Here is a 21497-nt window from a genome sequence, read left to right as displayed (position 1 = left end):
GATCTGTTCCTTTCATTAAAATAGGTTCGCTCAGAAAATTAACCCACTGCCTTAAGGTAGAGGCGACTTTCCATTCTTCCCTCAGGTTTTGTCGGGGCCGGGGTAGGGTGGGAGGCGGCTTTCATGTTCTTGCTTTAAGATGAACTTGTTTTTACCTTTCCAGGTATGATTACTGGCAGCAGAGGCAAGGCCGTGACACTCACCATGATGTCCCCTTTCAGGAGCTGGGCTGGCTCTATGGCGATATAGATCCTGCTTTGGTTTTCTGGGCCGACGTTGCTTTGGAATAAATGAGAAGGTACATCATTACGCGATTTCACGATTTAATGGAAAGAATACGTTCTGAGAAAAGCAACCCCACCATTGAAATTAAACAAACTATCCTGCTTGGCCCAGGAATCCAATTCCTCAGACTCTCTCCTATGAAAATGAGTCCAAAGAACGTATGAAAAACCAACAGGGCCAGGCAGGGCCCTGAGAGCAACGTCACAGCCAGTGCCCGCCAGTCTGCCCCAGGCCCGTGCACGATGGAGCGCGCGGCGTAGAGAACTGGCATGCCGATGCCAGCAGCCTCTGTGGTAAGCAGAGGGGGAGGCTGCCCGAGCTTCACCGGTGCCTGGGTCCAACAGGGTCCGGACACGTGATAACAGTTCATTCTGAGTGAGGACACGTGCTAAGAACATTTTTTACCTTTATTCATTTTCCATTGATGTGCATAAAACGCTTCTCCAAACAAAAAAAGCAAATAAGTCTAGAATTAGTACATATTCTGGAAATATCTGCCTGACCTTTGTCTAAACTGCAAAGGGGAGAGAAAGGGAGACCACCGTGGCCCTGGCCCAAGACTCCGATGTGTTTACTTCCACACGGTGTGCGGGGCCCTCTCCTTCCCCCAGGTCCCAGCGTCCACGTCCCTTCACAGAGCCAACTGTGTGACTGCGGCGAGACACCTGCTGGGCAGGATGACGGGGGCATTGCACCCACGGCTCCCCTTCCGTCCCCTGCTCTTAGCTCACCTGGTTTCCCCCTCCCCTCACCCCTCCAGAGGGAGAGGCAGCCGGGAGCAGGCCCCCTCCCCACCGGGCCCTCCGGAGGCCCCCAGGAAAGCAGCCACACTTACTAGATCCCCGACGTGTACATAGGCTGCATGGCTTGGTAGAGCTTGAGAAAGGGCCGGCATGCTGAAAGACACGCAGAATCGGCTGTCAACACGCGGAACTGAGGGCCAGCGCCAGGCGGTGCGTCTCGAGACCCTCACCCCGTGGGAGACACCCACCTCCGCCAGAGTCGAAGTTGGGGGTCCCATGCAGGATGACGAAATGCAGGAACAGGGGCGAGGCGTTCATCTTCACCGTTCCCGACAGGAGCCCGCTGAGGAACTGCACGTACCTGCGAAGGGCAGTCAGCTCAGGGCCCCTGCACAGCTCCCAAGCCCAGGTGGGGCCGGAGGGCAATGAGGAAACCCGCCTGCACTTCCGGGAGAGAACCCATCCTAACCGCTCACAGCAAGGAGGGTGGACGCACCCCAGGCCCCGGCCCATGCTCTGCAGAGCACGGCCGAGCCCACAGCCCACCGGGCGTCTCTGGGCCTTGCACGCTGACGTGGCCGATGACCTGGAAGCACGGCCAAGGGTGCTTCCTGAGCGTGAGCCCTCACACGTGGCGCCTCTCGCTCTGCACCCCGAGTGCAGGTGGCATCGCTTCTGTCCACGGAACCCACAGCCAGGCAGGGCTGGGCCACGGGGCTGGCACGGTCTCCCCGCAGAGAAGAGGAAAGCAAGAGACCTGCCGTCCCATGGGCGCGCTCTCTGAACCAAACCACACCTCTGAGGGCATGAAGGTCACTCGGCTCAACTCTCAGTCCTACCCACCCCGCCTTCTGCTCACACTAGGAAGCCTAGTGGGAGGCTGGAGTCCACACTCCAGCCCACAGGAAGCCTTCGGATGCCACAGCCCACTGTGAGAGCCTCCCCTACCATAAAGGGCACGAGCCCGCCTGAGCTGCACTGCCCTCCCGTCTTCCGGCTTTTCTGTGCCCTCCCTCCTCAAGGCCCATCTCAGCGGCAGAGCGCACGTCTGCCGTGTGCCGGGGGACCTGCCTTCTCTCTGAACACCGCACACAGCCTCGCGCGCCATGCTGACGGCCCCGCACCCTGCGTGGGTGCCTGGCGGCCTGGAGAGAAGATTGTACCCTGGAAGCATTGCCTCCCTGGTTCCTCCCGGGGCACAAGGTGGCAGCTGTGACCCCAAGTGGGCACACACCTGCCAAGCTCTCAGATGCCGCCTGGCCTCGGCCTCTGCCACCACCTGGAGTGTGTGACTCCGGAGCAGAGCCAAAGCCTACCCTATCCAACATCTCTGTGCACCTCTAATGACTACACAGAGCCGCGCAGGCGCAGGAAGGAAGCGTCCACTGAATCACCAGGCTGTGTGGCCAGCACAGCGTCCTCTATACCCTCCAGCCAGCCCACCGCAGTCCACCCCACTAGGAGGACCAGGGACCACCCCCTCCTCCCTAGGACTGAAGGCTACTTAGGTTAAAAAAATGCTGCTTTTCTCTCTCTGGCTTATTTCACTTCGCATAATGTCCCCAAGGTCCATCCATGTTATCACAAATGGCAGAATTTCATTATACTTTATGGCTCAGGAATACTCCACTGTGTGTGTGTGTATACACACACGCGCGCACACACACACATGCACACACACACGCGCGCACACACACACATGCACACACACATGCGCACACACACGCATTTTCTTTATCCATTCATCCACTGAGGGACACTTGCGTTGTTTCCGTATCTTGGCTATTGTGAATGAGGCCACACACAATAAACACAGGAGTACAGATATCTCTTCAAGAGCCTGTTTTCATTTGCTTCGGATATATACCCAGAGCGGAATTGCTGGGTCATGTGGTAGTTCTATTTTTAATGTTTTAAGGAACCTCCGTACTGCTTTCCATAGTTGCTGCACCAATTTACATTCTCACCAAGAGTACACAAAGGCTCTCTTTTCTCCATGTTCTCGTAACCACTTGTTTTTTCTTGTCTTTTTTGTTTTTTTGCGGTACGCGGGCCTCTCACTGTTGTGGCCTCTCCCGTTGCGGAGCACAGGCTCCGGACGCACAGGCTCAGCGGCCATGGCTCACGGGCCCAGCCGCTCCGCGGCATGTGGGATCCTCCCGGACCGGGGCACGAACCCGCGTCCCCTGCATCGGCAGGCGGACTCTCAACCACTGCGCCACCGGGGAAGCCCCTTAAATTTTTGATGACTGGCATTCTAACAGGTGTGAGGTGATATCTCCTTGTGGTATGATATCACTCATAATATATGGAATCTAAAACAGCCAAACATATAAAAGCAGAGAGTAAAATGGCAGTTAGCAGGGGCCGGGGGCTTTGGGGACAGGACAGAATTTTTAAAGGGTACAAACTTGCAGTAAGTCGTAAATATGCCCTAGAGATACAATGCCCAGTGTAGTAAATATTGTAGTATAATTATCAAACTTGCTAAGAGATATAACTTAATTATCCCAACCACTAAAAAAGAAATGATAATTATTGTAACGCGACAGAGGTGCTAAGTACGGTTACAGCGGCAATCTATGACAATACGTGAATGTAACAAATTAACCCCGTAAGCCTTAAATTTACACAATGTCATTTGTCAAATACACCTACATTTTGAAAAATATCGAATTTACACCAGCAATTCAGATGCAGTCCGTTATCTCAAGCAGCTGACTTTGCATACAAAGGAAACTGAACAAGAGAAATCTCCTAGGAAATTTCAAAACCAAAGTTTAAAAACTCTACTTGAAATCTATCCTTTTAGAAAAAAATGTTAGAAAAGAACATTCACTTCAGCTTAGGGGCCCCTCCCGGTGTTTCAGTTTTCCTGGTGGCAAACAGCTCTTCCCTTTCAGAAGAGGACAAAACCTCACCCAAGTCACAGAGTCCAGACGCAAGCCCTGGAGGGCCCGGGAGGCCACGTGGCCGGGCCGTGGCTGCAGGAGCCTGGCCACCAGATGGCCCCACGTGCCTTCCCATTTTATCTTCTATCTCGACAGCAGATGTGCAGACACGAGAATATTCAGGTGACCTGTCCAGCTACTTTTTATCACCTAAGTGCCACGCACTGCAGATTTCTGGGTTCTCCGGCCACCCCCTCCCCACCGCCGGGTCACGAGCACAGGAAAAGGGATCACAGACGCTGAGTTGGGGCCATGAGTCGCCACCTGCTCTGGACAGCAGTCTCCCCTCCTCCAGCACTGGTCACCAGACAACCCACTTCCTCGGCCTTGTCTGTGGCCCGGCTGCTGTGTTCACTCTGTGGGCGCCTGGCCGTTCGCTCCTTCTACACTGACCTCAGGTGGTCCTTCACTCTCTGGACATCCAAGGGACCCACGAGCACACAGACCGGGCATCACGGAGGGGGGTGAGGGTCAGTTTCCGTTTTACATTTTGATGCAACCGTGGAGGGTCCTCCCCTTGCCCTGACACAGCCTGGCCGGCGCCGTTGCCCAGCAGCCAGAGGGGATATGAGAAGGTGCTTCTATCAGGTGGCGTGTCGGCATGACCACAGAAGAATGTTGATTCCCTGCAAGCTCCCGAAGAAGGAGCCGGAAGACGAGGGCCAGCCCTCACGTGGGGTTAGGGACCGAAGGGAGGGAGTGCCCAGTCCTCTGCCGGGGACCCAGACACGGACGCCTGCCCTCCTGACCAGTCCATCATGGAACCAGTGCAAAAAAGCCCTTCTCATCTGCCCTTTAGAGAAGTCTGCTTTATATCGATTCCCATTTTAGGTAAATCAAAGACGTCAAATGTTATTATAAAATGCAACTTACTTCTTCCTTCACATGCTTCCTTGATAAGGAAAAAATACAAAATTGTTTTATATTTCACGGCACTTTCTATTAATGAAGCGCTACTTTCCAGCAATTATACTGCCTACCTTTGTGGAGCTAAAGTCATTTTGGGTGCTTGTTCATAGGATGCAATACAAGCACAATTTCTGAGTCCAAGTTCTGGATTTTGTGATCCTGCAGAAGTTTACCATAAGGCTCGTTAGCGGCATGACTGAGATCAGAACAGCCTTTAAAGAAAACCTCACGCCAACCCCATCACCCCGCCATCCACCTCCTAAGAGAGGGACAGGTGACAAGGGTCCTATAGGTACTAACTTTTGTAAAGCATATGGACAGAGTGGAGACAGCACCCTTGTCCCTTCCTTCCAGCTGTGATGAGTACAGTTCTGTGGCTGACGGTGGACATAAATGAGCCGGACGTAAGCCTGGGGGTGCCTCACCTGTGACCCCAGCCCACCACCGAGCACCCAGGCATGTCAGCATGGCCACCGGGGACAGCACAGGCCCCTTGCTTATCTCCGGGGCTTTCCTCCAGGGCCTGCAGGCAACTACCGGCAAATCCGAAACTCCAGATGGCACAGCTGAGCAGCCGTCGGCCCTGGCTCCCCCGGTGACTGTGGCCTCAGCCCAAGGGGCACTCCTGGCCCCCTGGGGGCTCATGGCAGCGGGTGAGGGGACACTCAATGTCATAAATTAAGCCTATCTCCCCCCTATGCACCACCGATGAGTGTGTGTGATGGGGGAAGAGTAAAGAAAACCTTTGTATGGGAAAACACATTTTTCAAGAATTTTTCATTGGCGTGGCCTCATCCTCCTGTTCCCAGAACCCTTTCACACCCTCATCGGTCCCTCTGACCAGCAGGCTCAGAAGCTCTGCTGCAGGCCACCCGAGCGTGACCCGGAAAAGAGAACGTTGTTCTTAAGTCCCAAAGACATCACATACAAAACGCCCGATAAAAACAACAAAGTTCATTGCTAATATACGCCGTAATTGCTGCTGCAGTCAGCAGTGGAGCTAGCCACCGCCTGCACCGTGGGAGAGAGAGGACAGGTAAACAGGGCCCGTGTGGCAGGAAAGTACCTGGAGAGCCACCATCACTCCCAAAGAAAAACAATTCAGGCCACGGCTGAAAATAAGAGGGAAGAAGAGCAAAGGCAAGGATTCCACAATTAGTTCCTCCAGAAAAGTGTGGCAAGGATGAATGTCAACTCTTGTCTATGTGATATTCACCCACAGCACTGAAGGAAAGGTGTGTACGAATGAACGGACAGATGGCCTCTCAAAGCCCATCCCAGTGTCTTACCCAAAACAGAAAGTCCTCCCTGGTCAGCGCAGCTCTCACAGCCACACACGTCAGACAGCTCACCTGTCTCCCAGCTGTGCTCTTCTTTCTTTCGAGGGAAATAGCTCCCTGGGGATGAGGTTTTCCCCACTTCATCGCAACTAGCAAGTACGATTAAGAAACCAAGCTTGCAGCTGGCAGGGCACTAACAGAAGAGCACACGCTTCCTTCAAGTTCCAAAGCAGCTGGAAATTTGCAGTTGTTCGTTGCATTATTTATAACCTCTTTCCAAAGCAGAAACTTACATGTGGAGTTTCCCTAAATCTTCCTACATATGTGAGTTGTACTTGACATAAGCTTAAATATCCCTGAAAACAAGTGTGAAATGATACTTTTGTAAGCAGAAGGAGCCACTGCGTCGGCCCATCTCTCCCTAAGGCTTCCCGGCGTCACCTCCGTACACTCAGAGTGGCTACAGCTGCAGGGGAAGCACGGATGGCGGGGAGACGTGGGCAGGGCCCCATCAGCTCTGGCCTGTGCGCCAGACCCAGGCTCGCTGGTTACCTAACGTTCCCCGGCACTTCCCCACCCCGGCCGGGCTGGAAGGATAACACACCTCAGACCTCTTCCAGGCGACCCGCTGAGGGATGGCCCCGCTCCTCGAGCCCGCCCTGCAAGCCGGGGCAAGAGGACGTGCGGAGTGGACGAGGCACAGGGAGCCTGCTGGCCTCAGCGGCCGCACTCCCTCAAAGACACATCCTCGGAGGAAGGATCTGCGCATCTGCCTCTCTCGGCAGCCTTCTGGCTTCAAGTTCAAGGTTCTTTCAGACACTCAAGGCATCATGTCAAAAACTACAGAAATATCAAAACCCAAATAATGCTGTAATGTTGGGGAACTTTCCAGCAATTAGAAACACCCAGGAATCCAATCCTGGTGTCTGCATGCCCAGACTTTTGGCCTCCCTTCCCTCTACCTCATGGGACACAGGAATGACCCCCGCCCAGGACCTCCCTGGGCTCCCTTCTTCCACACACCCTCAGGAGAGGTTTGCTGTCCCCAAGAAAAAGCCGGTTACCTGTCATTTTCCCCACTAAACCCAAAGGGATGGGACCCGCTTGTCCCAACTCCTTCGTGGAAGGAAAGGAAAAGCGGAGAAGGAAAGGAGGTCAGAATTTCATTGTTTAACTCATCACTTCCATGATGCTGATGATAACTAATGCTGGAGGAGGATTTTCTTTAATTACTTATCGAAGTGAAAGGGCCTCCAAGTTAACGGGAGCCTCTCTGACACAGCAGGCTCAGCAGCCCTGCAGGAGGTTACCTCGGGGCCTCCACAAGTTGCTCCTGGGGTTTGCTCAAGGCAGCAGGTGCAGGGAGAGAGAAGCGCTCTTGCCGGAGGAATTCTGCTGGAAGCGAGCAACCTCCAATGGGCCATTGCTGGCCAGGCTGCTGCAGGCCAATGGCTCGGTGGCTTTTAGGAGTGAGGCACAGAGTGACAGAGAATTTGCCGCCTGTCAAGTGGACCTCCTGCCTCTCGAGCTCTTAAACCCAGTATTAAGTGAAGGGCGGAGGAGGCTTACTGCTGAGGCTCTAAACTTCTTGGACCACAAGCCCAAGCTCTCACCACAAGATGGATTTTAAAATGGTTTCTTGAGTTCAGTCCTAAAACACCCTGCAACGCTCCCTCCCCGTGTGGGCATTTGGGACCACGGCGATGGGTCCCATCACCACTGTGCCTGTCCCCACAAATGCGGTCATCACACATCCTCCGGGTCTGAAATATTCCTCCAGAGGTACTTATACATTCACTCAGTCGCTCACCCGCTTCATTACGAGGTGGCAAGCGTCTTCCGATGCAGGCGCTGGGCGGGCTGGCATTCCCCTAGTCTGTGGGTGCGGGGAGATTAGCCTCAGAATGCAAAAATTAACCCATGCCACCCTCATAAAATGTAAATACTACAGCTTCCGTCGTTCAATGATGCAGGAGAACCATGGGCACGTTAAAGTGAGATGTTTCCCTTTTTCCACACTCCTTCAATGGTACTAAAAAGTCTGAAGCATGGGGCTTCCCCGGTGGCGCAGTGGTTGAGAGTCCGCCTGCCGATGCAGGGGACACGGGTTCGTGCCCCGGTCCAGGAGGATCCCACATGCCGCGGAGCGGCTGGGCCCGTGAGCCATGGCCGCTAAGCCTGCGCGTCCGGAGCCTGTGCTCCGCGACGGGAGAGGCCACGACAGCGAGAGGCCCACGTACCACAAAAAAAAAAAAAAAATGCTGCAGTAGGTAGTAAGAAGAAAAAGAAGAAAATGAGGCAAACACCCTTCCCCGGTGCACGCTGAGTTTTGGGGTGGGTTAGCCCCTGTTTACCCTCACGTCTCACAGAGGGGCTCACATGAATGTAACCATTTTGGAAACTGCTCAACCAAGAAATGACACTTAATGGTTCGAAATAGCTCAAGGGTCTGTTTAACTGTAACACTAATAAAATGCTGGTTTTTCCCAGGCAGCTCACATGCCCTGTGGGATGGCCAGGGCACGGCCAAGCTCTGACCCGTGGGTCCTACATCCACCAGACATTCTGGTCTGAACACAAACAGACCCAGCCATGGGAGACACCCGGGACAAAGCAGGAGGTGCCTCTGGTGGTCCCCGATATCCCTTTTTTCCCAAGTGGAAATACTGAAACTCGGCTCTTGACCAAAATATACCTGTGACCCTACCTCCTGGAACCTTCAGTCCACCCAAGACCGCAGGTCCAGCCCTCTGGCACTGGGGGGAAAGATGCGAGGCACAGGAAAACCATCTTGGCAATTGCGGGGACAATGCTTGTGCAAATGCCCTGCCACTTGCTTTAAAATAAATATGCAGGGCTTCCCTGGTGGCGCAGTGGTTGAGAGTCCGCCTGCCGATGCAGGGGACGTGGGTTCGTGCCCCGGTCCGGGAGGATCCCACGTGCCGCGGAGCGGCTGGGCCCGTGAGCCATGGCCGCTGAGCCTGCGCAACCGGAGCCTGTGCTCCGCAACAGGAGAGGCCACAACAGTGAGAGGCCCGCGTACCGGAAAAAAAAACCAAAAAAAACCGCAGTGTTCTTGGTTCCATGCCCCCATCTGCAGAGGAAGTGGGTCTGGAAGGCAAGTGGCTGCTGGCTCGTCTCAGGCCACACACCTGACCCTCCTCTGGTTCTTCTCCACCTGGGCCTGGTGACAGCGTGGATTCGCCTGGGAGCAGGCGGCAAGAGGAAGTCTGCTCCCCAGGGTCCCTCTGCAGCATGTGCCAGGGGCCTCGCCGAGCAGGAGAGAAGGGGAGGTGGGCCAGGGGGCGCCGAGGAGAGAGAAGACTCCTGGGCCTCTGAAGCTGGCCATCAACAAACTTGCGTGTGTCGACAGCTTTACTGGACATAAGCCGCTTTCACCTGCTTCCTACTGCCCACAGACCCTGTTAGAGTGGCCGTGACAGAGACCACGTGACCTGCAAAGCCCAGAGCAGCCGCCATCCAGACACAGCTCACAGACCCCTGGTCCAGGAGACACCAGCCAGTCCCAATACAGAAATGGCACCAACACCAGCAGAGAGCTCGGAAGACCCGATGGCTACGCGTGTGGGGAGGGAGCCCTGCGTCCACGCCAGAGCCAGCCAGGGGCCCCCCGGCACCCACACGCAGGGTGGCTCACCCTTCACCACTGGACACCGAGAATCCCTTCCCTCCTAATCTTGGCTGGTCAGGGGAGGCGCGTCTTCCGTCCCTACATTTTTTTTTTTTTTAAATTGGAGCACAATTGCTTTACAATGTTGTGTTGGTTTCTGTTGCGTTGGTTTCACTGTACAAGGAAGTGAATCAGCTACATGTATACATATATCCTCTCCCTCTTGGCCCTGCCCCCCGATCCCACCCATCCGGGTCACCACAGAGCACCCAGTGAGCTCCCTGCACTATACAGCAGGTTCCCGCCAGCTCTCTGGTTTACACATGGTAGTGTATGTATGTCAGTCCCAATCTCCCAGTTCATCCCAGCCCCACACACACGCTTTTAAACATAAAATCTCATTCACTTTTTCACTCTGGCTCTGGGACAGATACATACCGTTTCTGGGACGGCTGCATTAAAGCTGAAAGTTTATCATCATAAAATTTCTTCATTGCAAATCTGTCGAGGGCTTGGTCAGCACTGGGGGAGAGAGAGAGAGAGAGAGAGAGAGCGCACACGCTTTAACTCCATGGCCACCGCAGGAGGCCGGGTTGTGGGGAGTGACATGAGACAGGCCCCGAGGCTGTTCTGAGTGGCTGGCACCCACTAAGAGCTCCATTTTGCTACACCCCCTCCCCAGGGAAAATCCACTTTAGCCTCTCTTCTAGGGCCTCATCTCCCCCAGGAAGACGTTCAGGGCCAAGTGGAAGCCAGGCTTGCAAGGTCCGGAGTCCCCCCTGCAACAGCAGCACCCGATCCTAGGATGTGGCACTTTCTGTGCAGCATGTCCGGCAGGTGGGGGAGTCACCTGCCTGCCTTTTCTCACCTGTGGGCACAGGCCACTGTCCTATCTAAATAACCATCTAAAATAATAACGTTGTCTAAATAAGGGGCTGGGCTGGCAGGGGTGCACAAAAGCAAGGGTCACTTAAGAACTGAATATTTAACATACAGAGCATGTAAGTTTTTCAGAGTAAAAAGTATAGTTACATATTCACCTATACATTTTATTTTTATTGTTTTTTGATGTGGACCATTTTTTTAAAGTCTTTATTGAATCTGTTACAATATTGCTTCTGTTTTATGTTTTGGTTCTTTGGCTGTGAGGCATGGGGGATCTTAGCTCCCCGACCGGGGATCAAACCCACACCCCCCTTCACTGGATGGCGAAGTCTTAACCACTGGACCGCCAGGGAAGTCCCTCACCTATACATTGAAAAGTATTCCTTTTTCTGGAATTCACTCGTTTTATTAAATGCTGATAACGCATTTTGGTCAAGGTTTACGTTCAGCATTAATGTTGTTATCAGTATTCATAATATTAGCAACAACTCCGTCTTTATGAACTCTTATCTTTCTGGTGCTGGTACCAGAATGTTCTTCCTACTTTACTTTGTGACGTGAAGTGTCTGTTTGGATCTGGACACAGTTTGTGACAAAGGCCTTAAAAACGTCTGCTCGCTATGATTACTTCTGAGAACAGTATCTAAGGGGAAAATAGTAGAAATGATCGAAGATGTATCGAGGAGAATTTGTTACCACGGCATGCTTGAGCGTACAAGGTCATTAGACGGAAGCAACTGAAATTCTAAAGAAAACCTGCAAACGACCTGGATAGGCAGAATCGGTAAATGCTAAAATACATAATATTCTATTCATCTATTCATACTGTTAGTCCTACTAGTACCAGCAGCGTTAACGGCAGCTAATACCAGCACCGATGCTATTCCAACTGTCTTACGCGAAACGACACACTGAACTGTCACAAAACCCTGTGAGGCACAGCCATCATCCCCGCTTCCCAGGTGAGGACCCTGAGGCTTAGAGCCTTTCACGTGAGTTGCCTGACACGTGAAGCTGAGACACACTTCGATTATTCAGAAAAAGTGGTGCGTTTAGAGACAGCGTCATTGATAAGCTGTAAGCGACTAAGCTGTAAGCTTAGCCTCTGTGCTTTCCAAAGATGCCAGGACTGCCCATGGCGCATGGAACTCTGGTTCCACACAGAGCTGCGCTGTTGTGAGCAGGTGAAGTCTGCTCTCTGACCAAATGTCTTTGGCTCAGCAGAGGGATGTGACGTGACCAGGAATCTCAATTTGTCTGGCACGCACACAAGTACTTATTATCACCAAGAAAGGATCTCATTTTTGCTCTGGGGTTGGGTTTCCTGCCTGGCAAGCCATGGGCTCCCCAGTTTGTTTCCAGAGAAAACATTGGGAAAGTCAAATTTCACTCCTTAACGCTAGAAAGGAAAGGGTTTATCGGCTAATGTGAATAGGCTTATATTTCCTCAGAATGGAGCGGTTCATGCTTCACAAAGTGGCCATTGAACAGAGGGAGCCGACGCAGATGCAAAACCCATAAAGAATGATATTTCTGAACTGGGTCTCAGTGTGAGCGGAGACGTGTGCTCGGAAAGGGCATCTGGGTCCACCAGCACAGCCAACGCCAGGAGGGCTGGCACGCGGCCGCTGCCTCACTCGCTGGCCTCGCGGTGCCTGTCGTCCCCAGTAGACGGGACCGGCCTCCTGCTGGCGGCACCCACACGCCCACGGCGCACCTCCTGAGAACCGGGCCAGACCAGGCTTCCCGCTCACGGGCCATGAGATCATGAGCAAGCTGCCTAAGTCCACCAAGCCTCCGTTTCCTCATCTGTGAAGTGGGAGCAATGACTGCTCGCTCCTAGATTACCTGGGAGGATTGAACAACAAAAAGGAAACGTGCAAAGTGCTTCCCAGAGGCCCACTGCATACAAACATGGCAGCCATGCATGCAAACCATGGCGGCCGTGGCCACGGCCATGTACAGAATTTGAGGCATCCAGGGAGACAGCACTGCTCTTCTTTACTCACGGTATTGTTTGTCCCTGTTGTTCTTGTCAGAGAACGACAGTGCACTCACTTTATCTTTGACGCCTCCATGAAGTCTTCAGTGTGAATCACTGCACACCTACGACAGTGTCTTTCTCACAAGTGCAAACCCTTAGCTGCAGCTGAGCTTCTAGGCACCAGGGACACGAGCCTCGGCCTCCAGGTCAGCTCCCAGGCTGACCGCCCCCCGCCCACCCAGCCTCAGAGCGTCCCGATGCCCACGGCGGTGAGGACGCTCCCCTCTTACCTGGCCGAGACATTGGTGAAGTGCATGTAAGATGATATGACCACGCCGATGCGTCCCTTTCCGCCCTGCAGGAGACAAGAGAGGTCATTAGAACAGGAAAGCACTCGTTCATGCACAGGATGGCAAAGAGCCTGCCTCGGAGGGGAAGCCAGCGTTACCCCCCTCTGGTCCCTGTTCTGGGGGACGGCAGCACCCAACTCAGCAGAGAACACACATATGGGGTGCTGATGGCGGGAGCAGGTGCTATCCGGGACATCCGAGGACACCCCCGAGGGCAGGTCTGCACAGAGGCGGCCAGTCAGTTCCTCATTTCCCAGTGAGGCTGGAAAAAACCGTGTTGGGCAGAAGCCATTAGCGTGACTTAATCACCCAGGTGAGAGAGACCCGAACGCCCCACGCACAGGCTGAGAGGGCTTTGAGGGCTGCACACAGAGCCCTGAGACGTCCAGAGTAGCAGGACAGCAGATCCCAGGGTGCTGCCAGCATCACTGTCCCCACCTACCCAGCCCTGCCCTGTCACACACGGGGACCCCCATCCGAGGCAGCGTCACGGAAAACGCATCACTCGATCCGTAACCACAGACATGCACAGCCCGGACAAGGCAGCCCGGCAGGGCCTCGGACCAACATTGCCAACAGGAGAAGGTGCCTGGGAGCACCGCAGCTCCGTGACCTCGACCACCACCTCGACCAGGCCACCTCGACCAGAACTGTGGACTGCCACCTTCTGAAACACACTGCCATGACCCAGAACGGCAGCCAGCGAACCACAGCCCACCAGCCCACTTCTGCCCACCACTTGTGTCCCTACGAGTTAAGAGCCACCTTAACATGTTTAAACAGTTGAAGAAAAATCAAAAGAATAATATTCCAATGACACATGAAAATCATACGAAGTCCAAATGTCAGTGTTCATAAATAAGGTTTGATTGGGACCCAGCACGCCTGTTCGTTCAGGAGCTATTTCCACATGGCAGCGGCAGGTGGAAGGAAGTAGACTGTGGTGCCCCAAAGCCTTGAAAGTCCTGTCTGGGTCTTTCAGGAAGAGGCAGCAACCCCTGATCTAGAGTCCCATGAGCCACCATGGCTGTGACAACAACGTGCAGATCGTACGTCTATTCTTGAAAGGGAACGATGGAGGAAATTCAGGTCCAAATCTGGCATGTGACTGTCACCCAGGAGCGATCTCCTCTCTGTCTCATCAAGGGCATGCCTTACAGAAACTCAGTGCAGACACACACTCAGTCCTTCACTGCTGAACCCTGGCACCTGCAGTTGCCACTGCGCAGCTACTGGTATGTTTCTTGTATAAATTCACCTGCAAGTCAGGCACGCGGGGCGGCTTCACTGCCCCCATCTCCAGTGCTTTTCGTTACGTGCGCACAGGAAGTCTTCGAGCGCAAACAACGTTCTTTAGGACCAGAACAGCTTTTGTCTGCTCTTACCAAAAATCAGAATCGCTGACTACACAAGTCCCAGCGAGTATCCTCCGCCAACAGCTCAAGACTAAACCGTGTGGAGGTGGGTGAAACTGTCCAGCAGAACCGCAGGCAATTTCTACTCCAAACTAGTGTGAGGGGGGACTTGGGAACAAACACCACCCTTTGTATCCGGCAGGGAGACAGGGGTCTCACCGTCTGGCCTTAGTCTGCCCTCCCCAGGCCAAGACGGTATGCCTGGCACTCCTGGCAGGAAGAGCACATTCTGCAGGGCTGGCAGGTTTTGGGGAAAGTCAGCAATCTCACCCCCCGCAGCAACTATGATGAACTTCCCTTAATGTCAACATCTGTAAGTTCAAATCACCAGAGGGCTTCTCTCTCATGGCATGTTTTCTAGCTCATCTTGCAAAGGGTTCATAGGTCACCAGAATTAGGGCAAGAGATGAGCAAACTGTTCCCCAAAAGTTTCAACATGTTCCAGTTTAATCCCACCAACAAGACTTTTCCCAAGAGGCAAGCGTAGTTTAGAGGAGGGACACGTTTTAGAGAACTCTGTGAGCTAAGTTCATCACTTGTGGCCCGGATGTTGTAAATAATATTATAATTTGTTTCATGGTGAAGGGGGTGCGTCTCAAGGTCCAGGGACCAGAATCCTCTGGAGACACAGCCGGCAGCAGGTCTGGGTGCACCGGGCGGGCATTTCTCCCCAGGGTCAGGCACTGCGGCTGCTCCGGGTGGGTTAGGGGCCACTGCCTCACAGGCCTGTGAAGGGATCTGAGGCAACAACGGCCCCTCAGTATTATCCTCACTGTGTCAAAATCACCAAGCCAAGCCCAGTGAAAAATACAGACGTTTTTTAATTGACAAGAATTTTTTTTTTTAAAGTCTCTTTCTTTAAGTTTTCACCAAAACATAAATGTGGAGAGAAGCTCCTCAATATAACACAATCCTTGAATAAAAGCTCCGGTTAACTTAATTTAGTACTAACGGGACTCCCTGGCTGTCTGAGGGAGAATGTAATCAAGTTAGATGTCAGAAGAAGGAACAAAAGCAGAGAGCAGCAAACGCACTGTGTGCTCCCAGTGGCTTTTCCTCTGGGCCGAGTGACCCTCAAATGCCCCAAGTGTGGGAGCTCTGAACATGGTCGGCCCTGTCTACCCTCCTCATTCTACAGGCAGATCTCAGTGCCCTTGCAGGAAACTCACACAGCAAGTCTGATCCTTCGAAGGGAAGGTTCTCTTACACTAAGCTCCCTAATGCAAAGGGTTTTTGTGCAGCTTTTGAGTGTGAAAAGTCTGAAGGAAGAAACACTTTAAGGTGGAAATGTCTATTTTTTCGAGACGTCCTGATGGTCATAAGAATTTGGTGTAAAATATACAGGGCAGGGAGAAGCCCCCTTCTTCTGGGAAGGAGACCCAGCCACTGCACTCCCCGCCCCCCCTTCTCAAAGCATTCCTCCCACACGCTGCATGAGCTCCAGGTGTCTGGGCAAACGGATCAGATCTGAGGAATCCAGGGTAGTGCAGGAAAAGGCTACGGACAATCCAAGGCAGTTGAGAAACTGGAGAAGTAAGAGGAGAGGTAGGTTCCAGAAGATGGGAGGGCGGTAGGAGGAGGGAGGGGTGCAAAGCAGGTCAGCGCAGCCAGGACGATGCGCTGCTGTGCTCACAGCCAGCCCCGGGCACCCTGCAAGGGTAGACATGTCACGTCCCCTTCGGGCTGACCTGCTTGGAAAGGACCAGAAGCCAGCTGCAGCGGCATCGTGCCCACAATGCCAAGCCAGTCGACTGGCATACCTCAGGCGGCACAGAGCCCAATGCCGTGCACCTTAAGAGCCCCCTTCACTTTTTAAAAAGCGCTTCCCATGCAAAACAAAAATGCATGAAAATGAAAGGATTCCCTCCCAGGGGTCCCTAACCTTAGCTTCACCATGTGCAGCTATGCATGCAGGGACCTCCATCCTATACATTCTGAAGCCACACTCTGGGAGACTGGATGACTCTTCCCCGCCCCCCGACCCTTAGAATAAGTATGAAAACCTAACCACAAACCCCTAAAGAAGCTGGAAGTTAGAGCGATAAAGGTGGGCCCCCTGGGCCCCCGAGCGGGTGCTCACCCTGCAGTGAATGACGACCACGTGCTGGGGGTCGCTGTTCAGCCAGGCCTCCTGCGCCTTGCAGATGGTACACACCTTATCCAGGGGCGGCGCGTGCAGCTCTGGCCAGCCCACGTCCAGAATCTGCGGGGAGAGAGAGGAGGGTTCCTGGTGTCCATCTCCAGAAGCCCTACGAAGCCATCTCATGACGTTTTTTTTTATTTACCAAAATATTTCATTTTAGAGTAAAGAACAAGGCTGCATGCTCCTTTTCTAAAACTCAGTGGGAATTATGGCTCCTTTACTGGAAAGAAAAATATGAAGGATTATGTTTTCCCCAGGAGACATCTACTCCCGGGTCTTATCTGCTTTTCTGCAGCTGGAATGACAATTCTAGAAAGGGCCTTCGGGAGCCGCTAATGGTGCGTGGCTCATGGGGAAAGAGGCCCAGGTCTGGCAAGATCTGAAACAGGAGTTCTCCGCAGGGGCTGCCAAAATTCCTCCCTTCAGACTAAAATCGCAGTTTGGGAAAACGCTGAGAGCCATTCCTCCACACAAAGGGCAGATAACTTCTCAGAGGGAGATGCCTATCACACGTGACACTCCCCAAAGGAGAGGAATGTGCCCAGGAGGGAGGGAGGAAGGCCTCCAAACCTCGGTTACAATTCAGGAACAAAGAAAGTCATCATCACGAGATAAGGAACCTGGCAGGTCTGTGGGCAAAACATGGCATCTCTGAGCCACCTGACACGTTCCCAGCTCTAAAGCTGAGGGCCACGCAGTGCTGTTATTTTTGCTTTCCGTTTACTTTTTTAAGAGGGGAGGGGAAGGCAGAGCTCTGTCTTATTATAAAAGCAATAGAAATTGTGTAAAATGATGGAAAAATTCAGAAAACCGCTGGAAGCAGGGAAAGGCCTACACCCCTTCCACCACTCAGAGCAAAAGCCTGTTCTGGTGAAATCCTTACACTCTTTTTCTATGTACATTTAGCAAATACATAAATTCTATACTCTGCCCTTGTTAACGAGCATTAAAACAGGCAATTCCCCATGTTACTATTTTTTTTATCCTAATGGCTGCAAAATGTTCCAACATATGGAATACGGTATGCATACATATACCATATATACCATAACTTATGCTTATGCAATCTTAAAAATTTCCCCCTAAATCTTTGCTGTTAAAAAGAGTAAGGGACGGAGAGGGAGTGCATGGATGTAGGGAGGTGGCAGGAAGATCTTTGAGGTGAAAATGTTCTGGATTTGATCGCAGTGGTGGTGACAGAAATCTACATATTTGAGATGGTACAGAACCACACACACACACACACACACACACACACACACACGCACACACACACACACACACACGCACAGCTGCTGCACGTAAACCCAGCGGAAGTTGCATGCAATCTGTGGATGGTACCAATATCAACTTCCTGGCATTAATATTTTACTATAAGTTATGCAAGACAGTACTACTGGGGAAGACTGGGCCAGGGGTATGTGGGATCTCCCTGTATTCTTTTTGCATTTTCCTGTGAAGTTATAACTATTTCAAACTAAAAAGTGTTAATAACAAAAAATAAGCCATGGATATGAACAGTTCCTAATACCCCTCACTAAGTCATATTCCACAAAGACTTGTTACAAACCCTTTTTGCACAAGCAGGATAAGCATCGTGGACCTTTAACAAAACTCAGAATATAAAGGGCTAAGATGCATACCTTTGGGTTAAGCTTTGTAAGGTCATATCTCTTTTCCGAAAGGTTTAACACCTACAAAGGGGAAATAAGAAGCTATTAGACTAAACACGGTCCTCAGAGATCAAAGAGGATACAGTTGCATTCTCACACGCTACTTGCTTTCTAGATATAGAGGATTATAAAAGATTGGAATGTACAGATATGTAATTGTCACAGAATGAAAAGCAAACAAAATAAACAAAGAATGACAGCACACAGATCCTGCGGAACTGGACTGGGCCCCCAGAAAGCATGGGCTTCGTCAGAGGAAGGACGTGTGGGAAGGAGGGCACCTGGTCCTCGGGGAGCCCAGGCCCTGACACTTGGAGGCAGCCCAGAGACCCGTGCGCTCACGGAGAAGCAGAGCTGCCTGCGAAACCTGACCACACCTCGAGGAAAGGAACAAATGAGCACAACATTGGAGCAGAAGGGGCTCCCCAGCCTTCTCTCTCCAGAGATGGACACTGCGGAGAGCTGAGAGGAGGGGTGCTCCTGGGGTGAGGGCCCGTGGTCCCTCTACCCCAGAACAAGCTGCCTCCTACACCTGTGGACCGTGGGCCCCGTTAGAACCTTCTTCAGAGGGCCGAGGCCTGTAGCCTGACAAGACAGCTGTGGGCAGGGAGGAGTTCTGTCCCCACAAGCACCTGTCAGGGCACACAATTCAGACGTACACGGGGGAGGAGATGCACTCACCCCGGGTTCTGAACTCAGAAGCCATGGAAGACACACAGGTGTGTCTTTCTTCAGATTGTTCAAAATGGTCCCTGTCCCCAAACAAGGTGAGCGACCGGCAGCCTCGCCATTGTGCAAGGGGGCCTCTGGCCAGCGTGGAGGGAAGCACTGCCCCAGCTCCCGGGGCCCAGGCCCCAGGCCTTCGCGGGCTCAGTGAACCGCGCGCGGGGCAGGAAGGACGAGGCGTGGAGGGGACCCCCCATCCTGGGCCAGGTGTCAGGACGAGGACACCATTCCTGCAGGGCAGGCGGCTCTGGGAGCGAGGATGGGCTGGGGTGATCTCAGGGGCTGGACCCCGCCTTCCCTGCCTGTCACCAGGCCATGCTGAGGACGGGCGGGCGTCAGGGGGAAAGGCCACTGGGCCACGCAGGGGCTGCTGGAAGCCACCCGGAGGTCACCTCCCCCTGCTCTGCTTCCAGGGCCACCCGCCCAGCCCTTCCAGGAGGCCGATAAGGATGGCAATAACTACCCTGTCGTTTAAAGAGGTCTTACAGGCGGGTCTGGAGAGGCGCGAGAAGCTGTCATTTAACTCAAAGAGCGGAAGACGGAGCCGCAGGGCCCTGCTGCAGGACCGGCACTGGCACGGAGGGAACACGCAAGAGCAAGGGGCGAAGGAGGCCGTCCAGGAAGACTCTGCTCTTCCGCGGTCTTCCTCAACTGGGGGCTCCATCCGACAGCCTCACGTGTGTTTGAAGTGGGGCCGGGACAGACGCCGGCTCCCGGATGCCCACCCTCCGTCCCCCGATTCCCTTCAGCAGGAGGGAAGGAACGGGGCTTTGGAGACGGGGACGCCAAGCCCAGCAGCCGGGGCAGAAGCCGGCGGCCCTCGGGGCGCAAGTGCGGAGCCCAGACGCCCCAGACCACCGCGGGCCGTGCGCGGCAGCCAGTGCGGCCTCTGTGCGGTGCGTCCCCCTCCCCGGCACCTCTCCCCATCCACCAGGCCCCCAAGGGCGCTGAGCTACGCAGGGATCGAGACGCCTTCCCGCCCGCAAGCTCCTCAGTCCACGCATGTGGGCGCCTTCGCCAAGTTTCAGCCAACTCAGTGTCCCCCAGCGTCCCCACCCTCGGTGTCCCCTCAACCGTCCCACGCTCTGCGTCCCCGCTCACCAGGTAGTTGTCCCCATGCTTGGACCGCAGCATGCGCGTCACCTCCTGCAGGCTGTGCAGGTAGGACTCCTCGGAGCAGCCCGCGGGGAAGGACACGGCAATGATGCGCTCGGTGATGTAGGTGAGGTCCAGCTCGCGGCCGTCCTCCATGGCGGGGCTCAGCCCTGCAGGCCTGGGAGACACGCGGCAGGCTGTCAGGGGAGGGGCCGAGTGCCAGGACAGCAGAAGTCGAGGGACCTTCGCTCACTGTTCGCACCTGGACCTGATCACAGGCATCTGGGAATTTACTGTGCCCCATCCCAGGAGGGCACACATCTCAACTTCCTTAACGGTCACGACTGGGGCACTATAAGCTACGAGCAGGGAATACACAGAGGAAGAGAGGCTCGTGGCAGAGCAGCAGGCCTGATGGAGAACCTGCAGAGGGAGGGCCTCAGTGGGCGGGCGCGGCTCAGAGAGCCTGGACCTGGGAGGGAGGAGCCTCCCTTGCTCTGGGTATCACGGCAGGAGCAGGCAGCAGGGGAGAAGCTCATGGCAGAGCAGAGGCCAAGACTGGGAGACACCGGCAAGTGACTCGTCACGGCGACATGTAGCATCCTGCGGCAGGTGCGGAGGGCCCGCGGGCCCAGGCAGGAGGCTGGCCTGCCCTGCAGGGGGGATGAGCTGGGAGGGAATCTCAGCAGCTGGGAGGCAAGCGCTAGCGTCTCTGAGAAGGGCTGTGCGCAGGCTCTGCTGAGACCGCGCGTGGGTTAACCCGGGGCGTGCAGACAAGGGCAGGCATCAGGTATGGGAGGATGGGGCCTGGAGGAGGGTAAAAACGCCAAGCAATGAAGCCAGCAGAGGGGAGGGCTGCTGGTGTGGGGAGAGCCCGGAGCCCGGTGAGCCCGGGCTAATGCTTCCTGCACACAGCATCCAGGCTCTGCTTCACTCATCACTACGACGGGGCTCTGGGGACCACGGGCCCCAGAGCCCCTCCCAGGAGAGGGCCCTAGGACCGCGGGTGGTGTCAGGGACGGAAGGTAAAACAACCCGCGGAGGGGTGCCGGGGTCAACCCCAAGACAGTGACAGCCCACAGTGAAACTACAGAAGGGTGCAGGACAGTCACGGGAGAGCGATTTTCGTCCATCAAATTCCCCACCACCAGCTTTAGGGGTTTGTCCTTGTTGTTCGTTTACGACTCTTGTTACATGGGTTTCTCGCCTAATTCTGAAAAAATTTTAAAAATACACCAAATGGTTTTAACAAACTTCCAGGCACCCAGTCATCCAACTTCAAAACTGACACAGAGCCAACCTTTTTCCATCCACACTCCCTGCTACCTCCTCCATCACTTTGATGGCATTGAAGAAATCCCAGATATTATATGTCATTTCACTTATAAATATTTTTGCATTTATGTCTAAAAGACAAAGATATTTTT

The 21497-nt window shown here is 53.8% G+C and overlaps 1 protein-coding gene across 4 annotated transcripts in view; it reads right to left on the bottom strand.

Annotated features, from left to right (window-relative positions):
* Nucleotides 1–21497, bottom strand: part of TNS3 (tensin 3) — a 224677-nt gene that overhangs the window by 105511 nt on the left and 97669 nt on the right. For all 4 annotated transcript variants that reach the window (XM_060020134.1, XM_060020131.1, XM_060020132.1 and 1 more), the window contains 8 exons: nt 20077–20248; nt 18220–18270; nt 16514–16636; nt 12959–13023; nt 10238–10321; nt 1277–1389; nt 1121–1181; nt 204–279 (listed from right to left, as the gene is read on the bottom strand). In XM_060020134.1, the coding sequence (XP_059876117.1) occupies nt 204–279; nt 1121–1181; nt 1277–1389; nt 10238–10321; nt 12959–13023; nt 16514–16636; nt 18220–18270; nt 20077–20226 (723 nt within the window). In that variant the 5' untranslated portion in view covers nt 20227–20248. The remainder of the gene's footprint in view (nt 1–203; nt 280–1120; nt 1182–1276; nt 1390–10237; nt 10322–12958; nt 13024–16513; nt 16637–18219; nt 18271–20076; nt 20249–21497) is intronic.

This window comes from Delphinus delphis, chromosome 9 (genome assembly GCF_949987515.2).
Source record: "Delphinus delphis chromosome 9, mDelDel1.2, whole genome shotgun sequence".
NCBI classification, from domain to species: Eukaryota; Metazoa; Chordata; class Mammalia; order Artiodactyla; family Delphinidae; genus Delphinus; species Delphinus delphis.
Note: the sequence above shows the minus strand (reverse complement) of the source record. Positions and strands in the feature narration are given on the sequence as shown.